The sequence below is a fragment of the Coregonus lavaretus genome (genome assembly GCF_964263955.1).
Source record: "Coregonus lavaretus genome assembly, contig: SUPER_35_unloc_5, whole genome shotgun sequence".
NCBI lineage: Eukaryota > Metazoa > Chordata > Actinopteri > Salmoniformes > Salmonidae > Coregonus > Coregonus lavaretus.
Genome location: NW_028167177.1, coordinates 1,387,566 through 1,406,052, shown reverse-complemented (window position 1 = coordinate 1,406,052; position 18,487 = coordinate 1,387,566). Strand labels below are relative to the sequence as shown.

At 42.2% G+C, this 18,487-nt stretch overlaps 1 protein-coding gene across 1 annotated transcript; it reads left to right on the top strand.

Moving 5' to 3' along the window:
• The first annotated feature begins 4,757 nt into the window (after window positions 1-4,757).
• LOC311110424 (uncharacterized protein) lies at window positions 4,758-11,038 on the top strand. Its single transcript, XM_084188970.1, has 4 exons — window positions 4,758-4,894; window positions 5,017-5,262; window positions 7,145-7,275; window positions 8,445-11,038. Exons 1-4 carry the CDS (start codon window positions 4,855-4,857, stop codon window positions 9,636-9,638), a joined length of 1,611 nt encoding a protein of 536 aa, XP_084045096.1. The 5' UTR covers window positions 4,758-4,854; the 3' UTR covers window positions 9,639-11,038.
• The last annotated feature ends 7,449 nt before the right edge of the window (window positions 11,039-18,487 follow it).

The window sequence follows — 18,487 nt, the reverse complement described above, 5'->3', positions numbered from 1 at the left end:
TGGGCAAGACAAAACATTTGAGTGTGCTTGAACTGGGTATGGTAGTAGGTAGTGATGGGGAAACAAAGTTTTCTGAAACATTAAGCATTTCCAGAAAATTGTGTCCAAAATAGGTTCATTACTTGAGGCTTTGATCCACACAGTGTACACTATTGGCACCTGCTGATCAAAAGCATTTAGAACAGCCAAATTATTATAGATGACGTCGCACACCCCGTAGCGCGTACGCAGGGTAGCCTTTTTGTCTTCTACAGAAGCCAATACCAAACCAATCAGCTGGCTAATCGACAAAACAAAGCTTTGGACGTCATTGATCACGTGCTTCTGATAAAATGGTACAAGCATCGGCACACTGCTTCGAAGTAAACTGCTTAGCGATTTCGCCGCATGCCTCGGAGCTCCGGTATCAAACGTAGCATCGCTAATAGTAGGTGCCAGGTGCCATCCAAAGGACATCCAGACAACTTGACACAACTTTGGGAAGCATTGGAGTCAACATGGGCCAGCATCCCTGTGGAACGCATTTGACGCCTTGTAGAGTCCATGCCCCGATGAATTGAGGCTGTTCTGAGGGCAAAAGGCGGTGCAACTCAATATTAGGACAGTGTTCCTAATGTTTTGTACACTCTGTGTACATCACATCTTTCACCCTATTCTGCATACACCCAACAGCACTTTATAACCAATATACACTCACTCTAACAAACACCTACTGTATGTAACGGGAGTCTGTGTGCTGTTAACAGCTTAGCTTCCTCCACTGTCTGACTTCCCCATACTGGGCTCAAACCAGTGATCCTCTGCAACACACTGTGTGACTGCCCTCCTTCACAACGTGCAAACCTATTTAGCCATACAAAAGGTACCTTATGAATGGCTCCATCTGCAACATTTCCAACTAGCTGTGGAGTGAGGTACGTTCTTAACTCGGTTACATGTACACGTCAAAATAGTTTAGTCGGGTTTGTCTGACTTTTTACTTATAGCCGACTCATTTATGTCCACCATGATGGCTTTAATAACAGTATAGGACTCAAATGTAGTGGGGATGGGTAAACACTCCATGTTTAAAGTGTGTTTATTATCTGTGTGTGTACGTACCTGAGGGAGTGTATGTCTGTGTAATCTGTATCACCTGTCTCTTCCAGGAGGAGGGTCCAGAGGTGCTGCTGGTGAAGGAGGAGGGGTGTGAGGAGGGTCTGGGGAACCCTGAGGTGACCATGGTTATGGAAGACAACCAGACTACACCTCCTCCTGAACCCACAGAGGAACCAGCTGAGCAGCACAGGACCACACACAGTCTCACTGAGGTGAGCCCCACTGTGAACTACTGTCTGTATGGTATTAGGTCAGGGCCTGTATCCACAAAGTATCTTAGAGTAGGAGTGCTGATCTAGGATCAGTTTAGTCTTTTAGATCATAATGAATAAGACTATGTAGACAAGTCGATCAGCACTCTTACTCTGAGACTCTTTGTAGATAAGGGCCCAGGTCTTGATTAATTTTGTTTTAAGTGTGGGACCATGCCTTTGAATTATCAAACCATTAAAGAGTGTCAAGTAATCAAATCGACTAAAACGTTTGCACAGTATCAACTCAACTAACATGTTTGCATAGTACTCATAGCCATCCCTCATTGCCCAATCAGATGCTGCATAGCAGGGTGCTCATATCAGATTTCTTGATCCAACATCCTCTCACTCTGTATCTCTTACAGTCAGTAGACATGGAGGATGGGAAGCCTGATCTGCTGCTGGTCAAAGAGGAGACAATAGAAGACGGACCAGAGAGCATTGACCTGCTGAGTGGACTAAAGATGGGGGAGCAAGGTAAGGGAGAAATACATATAGCCTACATACAGTAATAGATCTTCAATGGAAATAGTGATGCGCCAGGCTGTTTTTTTTTCTAAATTTCCTTCAGTGAAATCATTACAACTTATGTTTACATACTAAAACACATAATGTATGAACTTCACCGGATAATTGACCAAAAAAACTCCATACGTAGAGTTCTCTCTGCCATGATTTTGTAACCTCTTTCTGCAGGTGGTTGGCTGGAGGCAAACAGAGGGGACTGGGCGGCCATCTTGGATTCCCAGACCCAGACCGGTGCAGCCAATGGCCCAGGGGATAACATCACCGAGCAGGCCTAGACCTGAGGTGACATAGTGGAGGTCAGTGGATAGGACAGCATCCTCAACTCTGGGCTGGGGAACAACACTGTTAACCACAACCAGAAACAGACAGTGGAACACAAAACAACATCCAGTCATAGTCTCCATGACAACAGACTGGCTGTGACCAGAGCGAGGCTTAGGTTTTGTCTGCAGGGGTGGGGAGGTGTCTGTATGCGGCAGGATAGAACCGACAGACTGCTAGCGATGCTCCGTCCTGCTCCTATAGTTGTGATTCAGAGAGACTGATGGCGCCTCAGGTTATGCTGCCTTCAGTCTGCCTTGTATAGGATCGCTATGTGGGAAAGCCTTCAGTTTCCCTTAACAGGTGGAGAAATCGTTTGGCTGCCATCTTTGCCAGGCCAATTTCTCCCAGTTGTCCAACCTGAAGAGGCAACATAGAGTCCACACAGGGGAGAAATCCTACAGCTGCCCCCAGTGTTTCTCCCACCAACACCATCTGAAGATGCACCTGAAGGTCCACACGGGAGAAGGCCACACGGGAGAGGAGCTTCCTCAGGTTACACCAACAGAAAATGCACACAGCCCATGTATAGAGTATAGTGACATGTAATAATATGATAATAATGATTAGGGAATAATAATAGATTTATTTTCATGGGACAATGATGATGCACTTCAGTAAAGGAGTAGCTTGATTGGAGGTGGAGTCGATGGTACAGCCAGGGAGGGAGACACATCAGTCAGACAGGCCCAGAGCTTTTCATCAGGCACCTCTGTCTCTGAAGTTCCTTTTCCAAAGTATTCTAAAATTCATTTTATCAAAGTGAGGGTAAAGATAGTGTTACCATACTGAGAAAATTTACACTTCTTGTCATATATCGTTTTGTGAAATAAAAGTACTATACTTGAAGTCACTCATGTTAGAGTAGAACCATTTTGTTGAAATGAAATACAAAATCGAATTTGTGCTGACTGACTATTTTTTATTTTATTTTATCATCTGAGGGACTGAGATCCCAACAATCCCAACAACACCCAAACAATGGCTAGAGGTCAAGGAGGGAGCTCAGTCTAACCACCTGAGGGTGGCACCTGCTTTACCTCCTCATGTGTCATTGGGTCACAACGTGGGAGACCGAGCATTAGGACGGAGACAAGCGCTTCGCTAGGGCAAACTATTTGAAGGAGCACCAGACCGTTCACCCCAAGGAGAGGCCCTTCTCGTGCAAACTGTTACAATAGCTCCTTCCTGACTAACCTTACCAGACATAGGAGTGTCCACAACGGGGAGAAATTATAGCAGTGTGGCTTGAGATGTACGCAGGGGATGTCTGGGAACTGTTCATTAGCTGACATATTATAGTTATCATCTGAAGTTTCTAAGGGTAATAAGGTAATTAACCACATACCCCTCATTAACCCTTTATTAACTTGTCATTTGAAACAGGCTTGTGTAAATAACTGTTTTTAGAGAGACAGTAAGATAGCTATCATAGGAGATTTTATGTGTAATGTACACTGAACAAAAATCTAAACGCAACATGTAAAGTGTTGGTCCCATGTTTCATGAGCTGAAAAAGATCCCAGAAATGTTCCATACACACAAAAAGCTTATTTCTCTAAAATGTTTTGCACAAATGTCTTTACATCCCTGTTAGTGAGCATTTATACTTTGCCAAGATAACCAATCCACCTGTCCAGTGTGGCATATCAAGAAGCCGATTAAACAGCATGATCATCACACAGGTGCACCTTTTGCTGGGGACAATAAAATGCCACTAAAATATGCAGTTTTGTCACACAATACAATGCCACAGATGTCTCAAGTTGAGGGAGCGTGCAATTGACATGCTGACTGCAGGAATGTCCGCCAGAGAATTGAATGTTAATTTCTCTACCATGAGCCGCCTCCTACATTGTTTTAGAGAATTTGGCTGTACATCCAACAGGCCTCAACCGCAGACCACGTGTATGGTGTCATGTGGGCGAGCGGTTTGCTGATGTCAACGTTGTGAACAGAATGCCCTGTGGTGGTGGGGTTGTGATATGGGCAGGCATAAGGTACTGACAACGAACACAATTTCATTTTATCGTGATTTGAATGCACAGAGATACCATACAAGATCCTGAGGCCCATTGTCATGCCATTCATCCGCTGCCATCATCTCATGTTTCAGCATGATAATCCACGGCTCCATGCTGCAAGGATCTGTACACAATTCCTGGAAGCTGAAAATGTCCCAGTTCTTCCATGGCCTGCATACTCACCAGACATGTCACCCATTGAGCATGTTTGCAATACTTTTGATCGACATGTACGACAGCGTGTTCCACTTCCCGCCAATATCCAGCAATTTCGCACAGCCTTTAAAGAGGAGTGGGACAACATTCCACAGGCCCCAATCAACAGCTCTATGCGAATGAGATGTCGCGCTCCAGGAGGCAAATGGTAGTCCTTATATGAACTGTAAAATCTTTTAAATTGTTGCATGTTCCGTTTTATATTTTTGTTCAGTATTCAAAAGCAGTACCATGTTTCAAAGAACAGTGCGCGTACCCTTTTCATTTAACCACACCCTTTGAGCTATGACGCCAACCAATAAGATCCTTTCTCTTCAGTGTAAACGGAAGAGAACAGTGACCAAGAACAATTTCAATGTTAGCGTTTTTATTGTTGTTATTTAGACGTTTATTAACACCGTGGAACTAAAAATATGACAAATGTAACTGCACAGCATCACAAACTTACCACAGGTAGTGTGTAATTCGCGTTGGACTTGGTTGATATGTTATCTAGGTAACGCTAGCTTGCTAGCTTGCTAGTTGCTGACGTTAACTAACAATGGCTAACTGTATGGTTTTTCACACTCAAATAGCCTCCATCATGGAGGTGCTAGCGAATGCAGCCGTGGCAGAGATCTGTAAACTCGTAGACGACGACTATGCAGTGTTTCGTTTGGAAATGTCTCAAAGCCAGAAAGAAAACAGGGCATTGCAGAGGAAACTACAGCTACTGGAACTGAAGGTATCACGGGAGCGCGCAGAGAGGACAATGCGAGAGCGCGTCCTCGCCAGTCCCAGTAGTGTCAAGATCGTTGACCGATACAGAGCATCGGCAAGAGGTACATTTTTCCGAGGCTGTGCTGCCTGACGCCGTTCATATATAGCTCAGTGCCTGTCGCCCCCTTCCCCTTTGCACACATGTTCAGATGTGTTACCCAGAATTGGGTCTTAGTTAGCCCATTCAAATAGACGGTAAATGTTATTAAACATTTTAAACTGGGTGGTCCGAGCCCTGAATGCTGATTGCTGACAGACGTGGTATATCAGACCACCCTTATGACAAAACATCTAGTTTAGCTGCTCTAATTACGTTGGTGACTAGTTTATAATAGCAATAAGGCATCTCGGGGGTTTGTGATATATGGCCAATATACCACGGCTAAGGGCTGTGTCCATGCACTCGCTTTGGGTCGTGCATAAGAACAGCACTTAGCCGTGGTATATTGGCCATATACCACACCTCTGGCCTTATTACTTAATTATACAGTCTATTCTGATGACTGCCTGAGGGCATTTCTCCGATGCTGCCCATGCTCCGTCTTAACACGAATATGCCTTGCCCAAGATACCATTTTGGTAAACTCGAACACTGGATAGAATACGTAAACATAAATGGTACCGTAGATCTGTCATGTACAACCACAGAACAATCATGAGCCAGATGTTTCACACATTTTTATAAATCTGAAGCATCTGGTGAGCATTTCCACAGAAGCCCAGTGGCCGGCAGTGGAAGAAGATGGACCGAGTTTAATTTTGGTCGACATTCTGCACATTTTCTCATTGATGAAACAGATCCTCAATAGAGTTTTCTGTTCCCAAAACTGAAATCTGTTACGAACAGAGTGGTTCTGGTTTAACCGAGATTTCAGTTTTGGAAATCTCGGTTAAACCAGAACCACATAAATTATTTTTCAAATAGAAAATATACACTTGCAAAGTTGCACCCGGCTGTATTTTGAGAAACACAGGAAATGTGGAATGGAATGGTCGAATGGAAATGCGAGCGCAAGGTGAGAGGATGTGTCATAGCCGAGGCAGCGTTTGAAAACAGCCAGGTGCAACTTTGCTAAACTGTGCACAGTAAGTGTATATTTTGTATTTGTAAGATTCTTTCTCTCTTATATGAAAGTTAAGTTAAAGGTTTCCAAAACTGTATCACAAGTGAGGTGCATTTGCGTTCAGACAGTGTCTGGATTAAACAGAGCGTCGGGATTGTAGTTCACGAGGGAGCAAACTGGGATCAATACCATCAGCTGAGAACCAGGGGGGCCGGCTGTAAACTAGGTATACCCCACTTGGGTTCTTGAGAGCTTGGTCTTGGTCAATTCTTGGATAGTAAGCAATAATTCCCCTGATTACTTAACTATCTTGCGCAAAGACACTATCATATTCTAACCAGATGTTTTATTTACTGCATTTCCGATTATTTACTCAATTAAAAAAAAAATATGCATGGAACAAAATGCATCAATCAATAAATAGTATATCAAGAAGTTATAAGAAATGTTACCTTACATCCTTGACAATTCTAGACAGTGTCAAAAGTGTACAATACACTGTTGAGCATTGACAGTAGCTAACCTAACCACTAGAGCCTGACCGATATTGATATCAGCATAAACCGATAATCGATATTCAATAAATAGGGTGGAAAAGGGGAATCTGATGCTTATCTGAACATTTGTGGACATTCTCATGATGTGGAAATATTGTCACAATGTAAGAAATCTACATTTGAAGTGAAGTTATTGGATGGCAGTTTATGAAAATTCAGTGTGGAAAAATGACACTTTTTCATTTTCCGCTGTAACAGTATATCGGCAGATATATCGGTATCGGTAAGTTTTGTTCCCCCAAAAATCTGAATCCGTATTGGACCCAAAAAAACATATAGGTCGGGCTCTACTAAGCACCTCTTTTCCCCCCAATCACTCTCAGGTGAAGGACATCTCACTGGAGGCCACAGGAGCTTTGTGAAGCCAGCGGGACACAATACATGGAGAGAAGACCAACCAATCACTGTTGATGAGGGGAGTGGAACCTCAACACAGCACATTATCATGATAGAGGTTAGTGTAATAGTGTTGCATAAAACAGTTACTTTGTAAATCAAATGTGGCCAGTTTATTTCAGAAAGGCTACCCTCAGCTAGGGATTGGCACGGTTATGTGAATATCCAAACTGATATTAGTATTCGATTACTAGGAGAGTATTCATTTTTGAGGGGGAAAAAAAGGCCTATTATTTTTTAAGGCAGTGTCTAAAATTAAACAATGATCTATGTGACATTGCTACGTAGCCTACGAGGATAGACCATTACATTAAAACATGTTATACAAGTTTTATTACAGTTTTTATGAGTGCGCCCCATAAAAAAAGATTTTACACTGGTGTAGCTTGTTATTGTCGGTCAATCAAGAGGAACCATGTGTAGCAAGTGAAGTGGGAGCTTTCTAATCAATGCTAAATGGAATTAAAGTTACAGAATTATGCTGGCTAAATGAGAAGGAGTAGGCAACAATGATCAACCAACAGGTAGGCTGTTGTTTCATATGAATGGAGTTGTAGACAAGGACGGGAAGCGCAGAAAAATAGCCTCAATTAGCCTTGCTACTTTAGCTAGCTGGCTAACTTAGCTAGCTAGCTTGCTTCTTTATATTGATGCAGTCTAGACAAGATAGCATGACAGATAAACTATGGCAGCAACAAGTTTGTCGAACTAGCGCAAGTTGGTTTGGCTACTTTCCCTCTCTCTTTCTCCCTCAGTGCTACACACACCGGCCCCTGCTCCTCTCTCGACTGCCCCCTACCGTTAGCGCAGCGCACCTTCTCTCTCAAATCTCCATTGAAGTAAAATAAAATAAAAATACATTCTTTAAAACATATGTATCCAGATATCCGAATAAAAGATCATGATATTATTCAAATAGTGAAATAATTTAAAATGCCCATCGCTACCCTAAGCTATTCACTTGTGTACATCCACATTTATCTGTCATTGCCTCCAGAGACTGTTTTTTTTTTTTTTTTTTTTTGAAAAGCCCAAAATGTCCTCTCATAAGTACAACAGGACCTAACACAGTGGCATGTATTTCATTAGTGATACGGATCAAACACAAATGTCCATTAAAGAACATAAAAAATGATTGCTGGGTCTCAGGAGGATATGGGAGCTTGTAAGACTTCCCTATGACATTGTTAACCAATTCAACTCATGTACCACCTCTCTTCTTGTCAGTCTGCAGATGCAGAGGCTGCAGGTCCTGGAGGATCATCTCTGGTCAAGCAGGAGAAGACTGAAAGAGAGGACCCACGACACAGCAGAGACACTGAGACTGGAGTGGCTGGAGCGCCGCCTGTAGCCCCGGAGGACCCCACCACCACCCCAGCGCTGCCCAGGTCCCGATGCAGCATCGGGTCAGTGGAACACCGAACGCCGTCAGAGATGGACACTGAGACTTTAATTGAAACACACAGGCTCTTAAACAAAGGATATGACCACAGATCAGACCCAGAGAGACAGGGCTGTCCTCCTGCTCCCAGCTCAGACTATTTACCGGTATTTCACCAGAGCCAGAGGTCAGTTTATTCCCGTGGAGATGGTGACGCGTTAGACACTGGTGTTGATGATCCTTCTTGTTCTTACACTACAGAGATGGACGCTGGCAACATGCCCTTGGGTTTAGAGACACAGACTGATCTGTCTACAGGGGACTGGAACCGGTACAGTAGTAGTGTATACTCTGAAGGGTGCCTAGATAAGAAAGTGGAGGTTATAGTGGTAGATGAGGTGACTGTGAAAGTGGAGGGCGACACTCCTCCCACATGGAATGCAGATAGTCACCTAGGAGATGGACAGTCGCAGGGCAGAGATTTCTTAGATTACAGGGAAAGCTTAGAGACAAATCTAAATGTTGTGACCCACTCCCCTTTACATTCGCTCAGGGATTGCGACCCAGTGTCCACGTCGGTGGGGCCTTCCAATTCACACGGCCGCATCCTTTTCGATCAGGTATTGAACTCAAACGACAGGGCTAGAGCCCAGGCTCAGGGAGGGGGAGCCACATCAGGCAATAGTAAAGAGAAACGGTTCCTCTGCATGTTCTGTAACAAAGGCTTCAGCTGCCTACAGAAGGTGGAGATCCACCAGAAGGTCCACACAGGGGTGAAACCCTACAGCTGTACCCAGTGTCATATGCGCTTCGCCCAGGCTCGTGACCTGAAGAGGCACCAGAGGGTCCACACAGGGGAGAAACCTTACAGTTGCCCCCAGTGTGAGAAAAGGTTCTCCCGCCAGGACAATTTGAAGATACACCTGAAGGTCCACACGGGAGAGAGGCAGTTCACCTGTACGCACTGCGGGAAGAAGTTCACAGAGAGGAGCTACCTCAGGATACACCAGCAGAAAAACCATCCCACTCTATTAACATAGAAAGTAACCATTCCACGCGATAGCTTCTGAGTTTAGATCAAAACTGCATTAAAGGGTTTGTAGCATTAACATAACCACATGTAACATGGATTTGCATTAGTATACGCATCAAAAGTCCCAATGCAAAGTTACTTAGAGTTATTACATAAAACCCATCAGAATGCCGGAAAATGTTTTTGCGGGGTGTGACGTAATATGGAGGACCCAGGCAAGCCATAATGTAAACTCCAACAGAAATAACTTCAAATGTATAACATGTTTACACTCTTGACTACTGGTTTCAATTACATTTTCAGCCAACTTACAAGCAAATACTTTATGAATTTATTGTTACAAATCAGCTTGCAAGGTTGCTAGCCAACTAGCCTGCTAACGTCAGTGGTGTAAAGTACTTAAGTAAAAATACTTTAAAGTACTACTTAGGTAGTTTTTTGGGTATCTGTACTATACTTTACATTTCTGACAACTTTTACTTACATTTTCCCTGACACCCAAAAGTACTAGTTACATTTTGAAGGCTTAGCAGGACAGGAAAATTGTCCAATTCACACACTTATCAAGAGAACATCCCTGGTCATCCCTACTGCCTCTGAGCTGGTGATCTCACTAAACACGAATGCTTTGTTTGTGAATGATGTATTATGGAGAGTGCCCCTGGCTATCCGTAAATTTTAAAAACAAGAAAAATCTGCGCAAGCAAGCCGTTTTTGCCGCCAGAATGGCCAACGCTACCGAAATTGTTGTGGACATTTTGTTGAAGAATCCCTTTCATTCTCTGGGGTACACAGAAAAGGTGCGAATTAAAACCGAGGGTCGACCTCTGCCTGAGAACAGTTTCATGAAGAAGGATGAAAAGGTGAGGGCGTTCAATACCAATTGGTATCAATAGTATAGCTGGTTAACAGGGAGCCTTTCATCAAGCCGCCTGTATTGCTGACCTTGCCTGCTTTTTGTTAAGTCAGAGCCTTGGGGGGAAAGGGGGTACAGTGACCTGAAGAACATTGGTCGTTCAGCAAAACAGCATAACAAAAGCAGGGAGCATATAAATGCCCACATCAGATTCAAGCTTCTGGGAAAAAGCCACTTCAATCATGTAATGACCTCCTTCAAGGTCTATGTGTTCAAACTGCGCAACACAAGTAAGAAGAAACAGGGATGTTATCAAGCGGCTTATCGACCCCACTGCATTTTTGGCCATACAATAATTGGCGTTTAGAGGACACGAAGAGAGGGAAAGTTCCACTAACAAGGACAACTACAAGGAGCTTGCAGAGGTAATTGCACGTTACGATGCTTTACTTGCTTAACATATGGAACTTTCGACTGTCTTTTCTTGGATGTCGAAATCAATTCAGAATGTTTTGATAGCTTCCATCGCATCATCCATTAAAAGTGAGATTAAAGAGAGAGGTTGACACAGCACATTTTTCCCGCACTCGCTCAAGTAGCCTTTCCACTTTCCTTCTGTATTTATTTAGCAAAGGTGATAACACAATCACTCCGGACAGACACAAACAAGTCTGATCAACTGTAGGCTACTAATAATAACAGCTGCATACAGCCTATGCACCCTGTCCATCTGGTCAGGGTAAACAAATTGTTAACGTTATGGACAGTTACCAGTCAAAGGTTTGGACACACCTACTCATTCCAGGGTTTTTCTTTATTTTGTAATATTTTCTACATTGTGGAATAATAGTGAAGACATCAAAACTGTAAAATAACACATATGGAATCATGTAGTAACCAAAAAAGTGTTAAACAATTCAAAATATATTTTATTTGAGATTTTTCAAAGTAGCCACCCTTTGCCTTGATGACAGCTTTGCACACGCTTGGCATTCTCTCAACCAGCTTCATAAGGTAGTCACCTGGAATGCATTTCAATTAACAGGTGTGCCTTGTTAAAAGTTAATTTGTGGAATTTCTTTCCTTCTTAATGCGTTTGAGCCAAGGTAGGGGTGGTATACAGATGATTGCCCTATCTGGTAAAAGACCAAGTCCATATTATGGCAAGAACAGCTCAAATAAGCAAAGAGAAACGACGGTCCATCATTACTTTAAGACATGAAGGTCAGTTAATCCGGAAAATGTCAAGAACTTTGAAAGTTTCTTCAAGTGCAGTCACAACAACCATCAAGCGCTATGATGAAACTGGCTCTCATGAGGACCGCCACAGGAAAGGAAGACCCAGAGTTACCTCTGCTGCAGAGGATAAGTTCATTAGAGTTACCAGCCTCAAATTGCAGCCTAAATAAATGCTTCAGAGTTCAAGTAACAGACATCTCAACATCAACTGTTCAGAGGAGACTGCATGAATCAGGCCTTCATATTATATTTTTTAAATGTTATATTTTTATAATTTTTTATAAATACATTTTTTACAATATTTTTGGTTTGTCATTTAGCAGATGCTCTTATCCAGAGCGACTTACAGTTAGTGAGTGCATACATTATTTTGCTTGGGGGAAGAAACACGAGCAATGGACATTAGACCAGTGGAAATCTGTCCTTTGGTCTGATGAGTCCAAATATGAGATTTTTGGTTCCAATTGCTGCGTCTTTGTGAGACACAGAGTAGGTGAACGGATGATCTCCGCATGTGTGGTTTCCACCATGAAGCATGGAGGAGGTGGTGTGATGGTGCTTTGCTGGTGACACTGTCAGTGATTTATTTAGAATTCAAGGCACACTTAACCAGCATGGCTACCACAGAATTCTGCAGCGATACGCCATCCCATCTGGTTTGCGCTTAGTGGGACTGTCATTTGTTTTTCAACAGGACAATAACCCAACACACCTCCAGGCTGTGTAAGGGCTATTTGAACAAGGAGAGTGATGGAGTGCTACATCAGATTACTTTGCCTCCACAATCCCCTGACCTCAACCCAATTGAGATGGTTTGGGATGAGTTGGACCTCAGAGTGAAGGAAAAGCAGCCAACAAGTGCTCAGCATATGTGGGAACTCCTTCAAGACAGTTGGAAAAGCATTCCAGGTGAAGCTGGTTGAGAGAATGCCAAAAGTGTGCAAAGCTGTCATCAAGGCAAAGGGAGGCTACTTTGAAGAATCTCAAATATTAAATATATTTAGATTTGTTTAACACTTTTTTTTGGTTACTACATGATTCCATATGTGTTATTTCATAGTTTTGATGTCTTCACTATTATTCTACAATGTAGAAAATTGTTCAAATAAAGAAAAACCCTTGAATGAGTAAGTGTGTCCAAACTTTTGACTGGTACTGTATTTATAGTCCATTTGTGTGTCAGGAGAAAATGTGAATGTGGTCAAATGTGGTTTATATTCAAACTTGGGCTGACTAGACTGCCTTTACGTTTTCAATCCAAAATTATTAACTGGAATTAATCAACATAATAGTGATGACAGATGTGAGTTAATGTTTTATAGGGTGGTATATAGGATACCTGCGTGATGCAAACATGCATATAGCAATCTCAGCCCTGTGAGTTCAATTGTCTATCTGTCTCTGTGTCTGGGTAGAGGAAATCCCCCTCTTAATCGAGTCTAAATATAAGTCATATGAACAAGTACAGTGAGGGAAAAAAAGTATTTGATCCCCTGCTGATGTTGTACGTTTGCCCACTGACAAAGAAATGATCAGTCTATAATTTTAATGGTAGGTTTATTTGAACAGTGAGAGACAGAATAACAACAACAAAATCCAGAAAAACGCATGTCAAAAATTTTATAAATTGATTTGCATTTTAATGAGGGAAATAAGTATTTGACCCCCTCTCAATCAGAAAGATTTCTGTCTCCCAGGTGTCTTTTATACAGGTAACGAGCTGAGATTAGGAGCACACTCTTAAAGGGAGTGCTCCTAATCTCAGCTTGTTACCTGTATAAATGACACCTGTCCACATCAGATTCCAAACTCTCCACCATGGCCAACACCAAAGAGCTCTCCAAGGATGTCAGGGACAATATTGTAGACCTACACAAGGCTGGAATGGGCTACAAGACCATCGCCAAGCAGCTTGGTGAGAAGGTGACAACAGTTGGTGCGATTATTTGCAAATGGAGGAAACACAAAATAACTGTCAATCTCCCTCTGCCTGGGGCTCCATGCAAGATCTCACCTCGTGGAGTTGCAATGATCATGAGAACGGTGAGGAATCAGCACAGAACTACACGGGAGGATCTTGTCAATGATCTCAAGGCAGCTGGGAACGTAGTCACCAAGAAAACAATTGGTAACACACTACGCCGTGAAGGACTGAAATCCTGCAGCACCCGCAAGGTCCCCCTGCTCAAGAAAGCACATATACAGGCCCGTCTGAAGTTTGCCAATGAACATCTGAATGATTCAGAGGAGAACTGGGTGAAAGTGTTGTGGTCAGATGAGACCAAAATGGAGCTCTTTGGCATCAACTCAACTCACCGTGTTTGGAGGAGGAGGAATGCTACCTATGACCCCAAGAACACCATCCCCACCGTCAAACATGGAGGTGGAAACATTATGCTTTGGGGGGTGTTTTTTTGCTAAGGGGACAGGACAACTTCACCGCGTCAAAGGGACGATGGACGGGGCCATGTACCGTCAAATCTTGGGTGAGAACCTCCTTCCCTCAGCCAGGGCATTGAAAATGGGTAGTGGATGGGTATTCCAGCATGACAATGACCCACAACACACGGCCAAGGCAACAAAGGAGTGGCTCAAGAAGAAGCACATTAAGGTCCTGGAGTGGCCTAGCCAGTCTCCAGACCTTAATCCCATAGAAAATCTGTGGAGGGAGCTGAAGGTTCGAGTTGCCAAACGTCAGTCTCGAAACCTTTATGACTTGGAGAAGATCTGCAAAGAGGAGTGGGACAAAATCCCTCCTGAGATGTGTGCAAACCTGGTGGCCAACTACAAGAAACGTCTGACCTCTGATTGCCAACAAGGGTTTTGCCACCAAGTACTAAGTCATGTTTTGCAGAGGGGTCAAATACTTATTTCCCTCATTAAAATGCAAGTCAATTTATAACATTTTTGACATGGGTTTTTCTGGATTTTTTTTTTGTTATTCTGTCTCATACTGTTCAAATAGACCTACCATTAAAATTATAGACTGATCATGTCTTTGTCAGTGGGCAAACGTACAAAATCAGCAGGGGATCAAATACTTTTTTCCCTCACTGTATAAGGTTGCTGCAGTTTGACATGGTTTTCACCCCCCTGTAGGGGCATCTCAAAAACTAAAGCCCTTTTTGAGAATAGAGCTCCATTTAGGCCAGTATGGTCCACCATGCAAACAGGCTGTTCAGAGCCCTATACTACGAATGTAATTTGAGGAGTTAGCGAGGTAACTTTGGTCAACTGAGTTCAACTCGGGATAACCGGTACCACGAAAGTGGTTCAGCTTTCAGCCTGGTACATTTCTATGGCAACGAATCCTTCAGAACTAACCTTGGCCTGGTTTCCCAAAGGCTAAGTGCATCGTTAGAACCTTCGTAGGCGAATCGGTCAATCTCCAACCTTTTTCCCAAAACCATCGTTATTAACGTTGCACTTCAAAACGCTTGTAATCTAACGCCTGCCTCAGACCACTCGTAGAACAGCTAAATGTGTCGTTAGATGCTTTTTTGCCCTCCCGCTTCACTTTATACGCAGATCTCTGCTAAACATAGAATCACATGGTGTATCCGTCTCTCTGTGACAAAAGTTGACTACTAATACAAAGTTGCCAATGTCTTTGCAATTTATACAAACAAGCAACGTACAAAAATATGATTCAAATCAAATCCGAGATGACTGCATAAAAATAAACTGTAGGCTATAGGACTATTTTAATTATAATGAAAAACATGTCATGTTCAATCAATTGAGTTCTATTTAGCTACTTGTAGGCTAGGCTGTCTTGTAATTTGTCTCAATATATTTCATGATGTGTAGCCTAAAGTGCGCAATGATGTTCCAAATCGGTGATTTAATGCATTTTTATTGGGTAAGCATTAGAATAAGCCGCGTTAATATTTCGAGCCTTAGGAGGTAAAATGTATCTAAGAGCTGATCCGTCAACAGTATTGCGAAATAATCCTGATGTTAAGGTAAGATTTGAATGGAGAAAGGTGATCTGAGCGCAGCGCTTCCGTTCTTTCGAGCCTATCAGTATCGACACATGCTCCAACGATGCACTTAGCGACCGTTCTCTGCGTGGTGTTTTGGAAAACGGATGTTACATTATTCGGCCATTGTAGGAAAGATGTATCGTTAAAACACTCGTAAGCCTAAATTCCGTCACTATCGGGAAACTAACTACATTTATCATTAATGAAGTGTCTGAGCCGCGAGTTGAGAACCAATGAAATAACATTCCCTCCCTTTCAAAGATTTCGTCGACATCCAATTCATTTGAGGAAGACAAATTATTTAAATGTTATTCATCAAATGTGTTAAAAAATAGTAATGTTAAATAACCTATCACATTACACACCAAATGCATTTGAAACTTCACGCACAGTAAAACTTTTGTATGCCTTAATACAATGACTTTATCGATAGGAGTGGGGAAAAGGATGCTTGTGCATTGATAAGCACAAAGTAATAAAATAAAGACGGCACTTCTAAAAGCCTATTTCACACCCTAGCCTGCTGAATTGGCAAGATAACGTTTCTTTAATTTAGGCACAAAATGAAAATGTGGAACTGACTTCCCCATGGAATGATGTTTCAGCATTGTCTCAATAAAGAGTTTGGCGTTCGACTAGACATGAGCAACATGCACGCGCAGTTACAAGCCTGCTAGAGTTAGCGGCAGGCGGATGGGCATTATCCACTGTTGTAGTACGGATGAAGCCGGAGCTTGAATGGGATGCTAACTGAAGCTGGCTAGCTTTAGAAAACCCTGAGTAGATCTAGCTTGCTTTGCAGTATACCCCTCTCGGCCTGCATCTTCTGGTGACCTATTGAAAACAGTACAGTAATGATATAGCAAATTATGATGTGTGATGTATGCCTTTTGTTTTTATGACAAAACGAAGTAGCCTACACACCTGTGGAAGTTTGTCGCATTCAAGCTCCAACTGACAGGCTTTCAGGGTCCAGCTCCAACTCAGGTTGAATACCATGTGCTTTAGGTTTTTGTATCCACAAAGCATCTCAGAAAAGGTCTTAGGAATCCTGTTAAACCCGGTTTTAAGAAGAAAACAACCTTCCACCTCAGAGTAGGTTTTAGGATGGTGTTAAGACACTGCTCAGACAAACTCTGAGCCAGGAGTAAAATCAACTCATAAAAGTTTCTCAGCTGGTAATCACGACTATTTGAGGTACTGCAAAGTGATGATGCTCATTGACATTGTTGCAAATGATGGGGAATTACCAATTGCGATGAGGCATCGCCAGCTGTGAACTCTATAGCACGCTTCAGACAACCACGGTGAATGTGACTGTACATCAAATGTTGCAATGGTAAAACTTTTGATATAATTTTCGCCTGACACGATCACTTTGCCGACTCTTAATTCTTACCTAATATGACGTAATATCTGTGATAATGCCTTAAATCATCTTTACTTGACAGGAAGTAGTGAAGCTGTGTGTAATGTAATGTTGAACCTTTTACCAAGTATTCTAAAATCCATTTGATCAAATTGAGGGTATCAGATTTACAGAAAGGGTCAAGTGTTACCATAGTGAAAAGTTTTTCTACTTGTCATGTATCGTTTTGTGCAATAAAATTACTGTACTTTACGTTATGTGAGTGTATGACCATTTTGTTGAAATTAGCATGTTTTATCATCGGACCCAGCTCTGCCAGCTGAATTTAAGAACCCACCACTTATTGTATATAGGAGAGGATGCAATTTACGCGACAGATTGGTCCATGCCAACTGCCAGCTACAAAAATAAATGAGCCCGGTTATTTTACACCCTCTTCCGAATGATAGAGGTTGCGCACAGTGCAACAATATGATGAAGTGTGAATATTTCTGCCACCCACATAGAGGAAAACGGTTCCAAATAAATGACATTATTACGTGCTTCACCACCAATGTTATCTATATGATTAAATGTCCATGTGGGCTGTGTTATGTCCATGTTATGTAGGTAAAACCTCTCGTTCTCTCAAACAGAGAATTAGTGAACATAAAAGTTCAATCAGGAGAAACGACAGGGATTATCCAGTCGCAGTACATTTTAATGACCAAAAACATGACCTTTCTACCTTTAGATTTTGTGGCATAGAGAAAGTCAAGATATCAGACAGGGGCGGTGATATAAATAATACTCTGAGCAAAATATAATGTTTTTGGATTTTCACCCTCCAGACATTATTCCCAAATGGTCTTAATGATTAAATGCCCATGCATGTTATGTTGTAAATGTGAACATGAATTAATGCTGCCCATTCAGTCTACTCTGACGTTTTTTCTTGGGCTGTACTCAGTAATTTATGAAAACTTACTTGATATGTCGATGTCCTCATTGTGGTTTTACACTCTTGTTTAATAAGTTATGTACACACCTTATTAGAATACTTATGAAATGCACATTGTTATATTTGGTAACGCTTGTTTATTTTCCCTCGACTCCAACCCCATTCGATGCATTGAACGGATGTGGGTGGAGCAATGTCTATATAAAGGTGCAAATTATAAAAACTCACAAAATCTCTGACAAGGCCTTGAGGCCGATACGTAAAGCTGAATAAAGAGCAGTGATACTAGCAAGAGCAGTGTGCGGGTTTTCTTTTTTTCTCTTGAAATGAAATGCAAAATGTAATCTGTGCTGACTGACTTATTTTTGTACCATTGAGTCGAGCTATAATTTATAAACAACATTGGCTCCATATTGTTAGGTACTTGTATCACAGTGTTAGAGATGGGCTTGACTGTGGTTAACAT

Excerpts from the sequence above, each read along its gene's own strand:
- LOC311110424 (XM_084188970.1), top strand. The coding sequence starts at position 4,855 with ATGACAAATGTAACTGCACAGCATCACAAACTTACCACAG. Across the intron at positions 4,895-5,016 it reads GCATCACAAACTTACCACAG|CCTCCATCATGGAGGTGCTA; the intron begins GTAGTGTGTAAT and ends ACACTCAAATAG. Across the intron at positions 5,263-7,144 it reads ATACAGAGCATCGGCAAGAG|GTGAAGGACATCTCACTGGA; the intron begins GTACATTTTTCC and ends AATCACTCTCAG.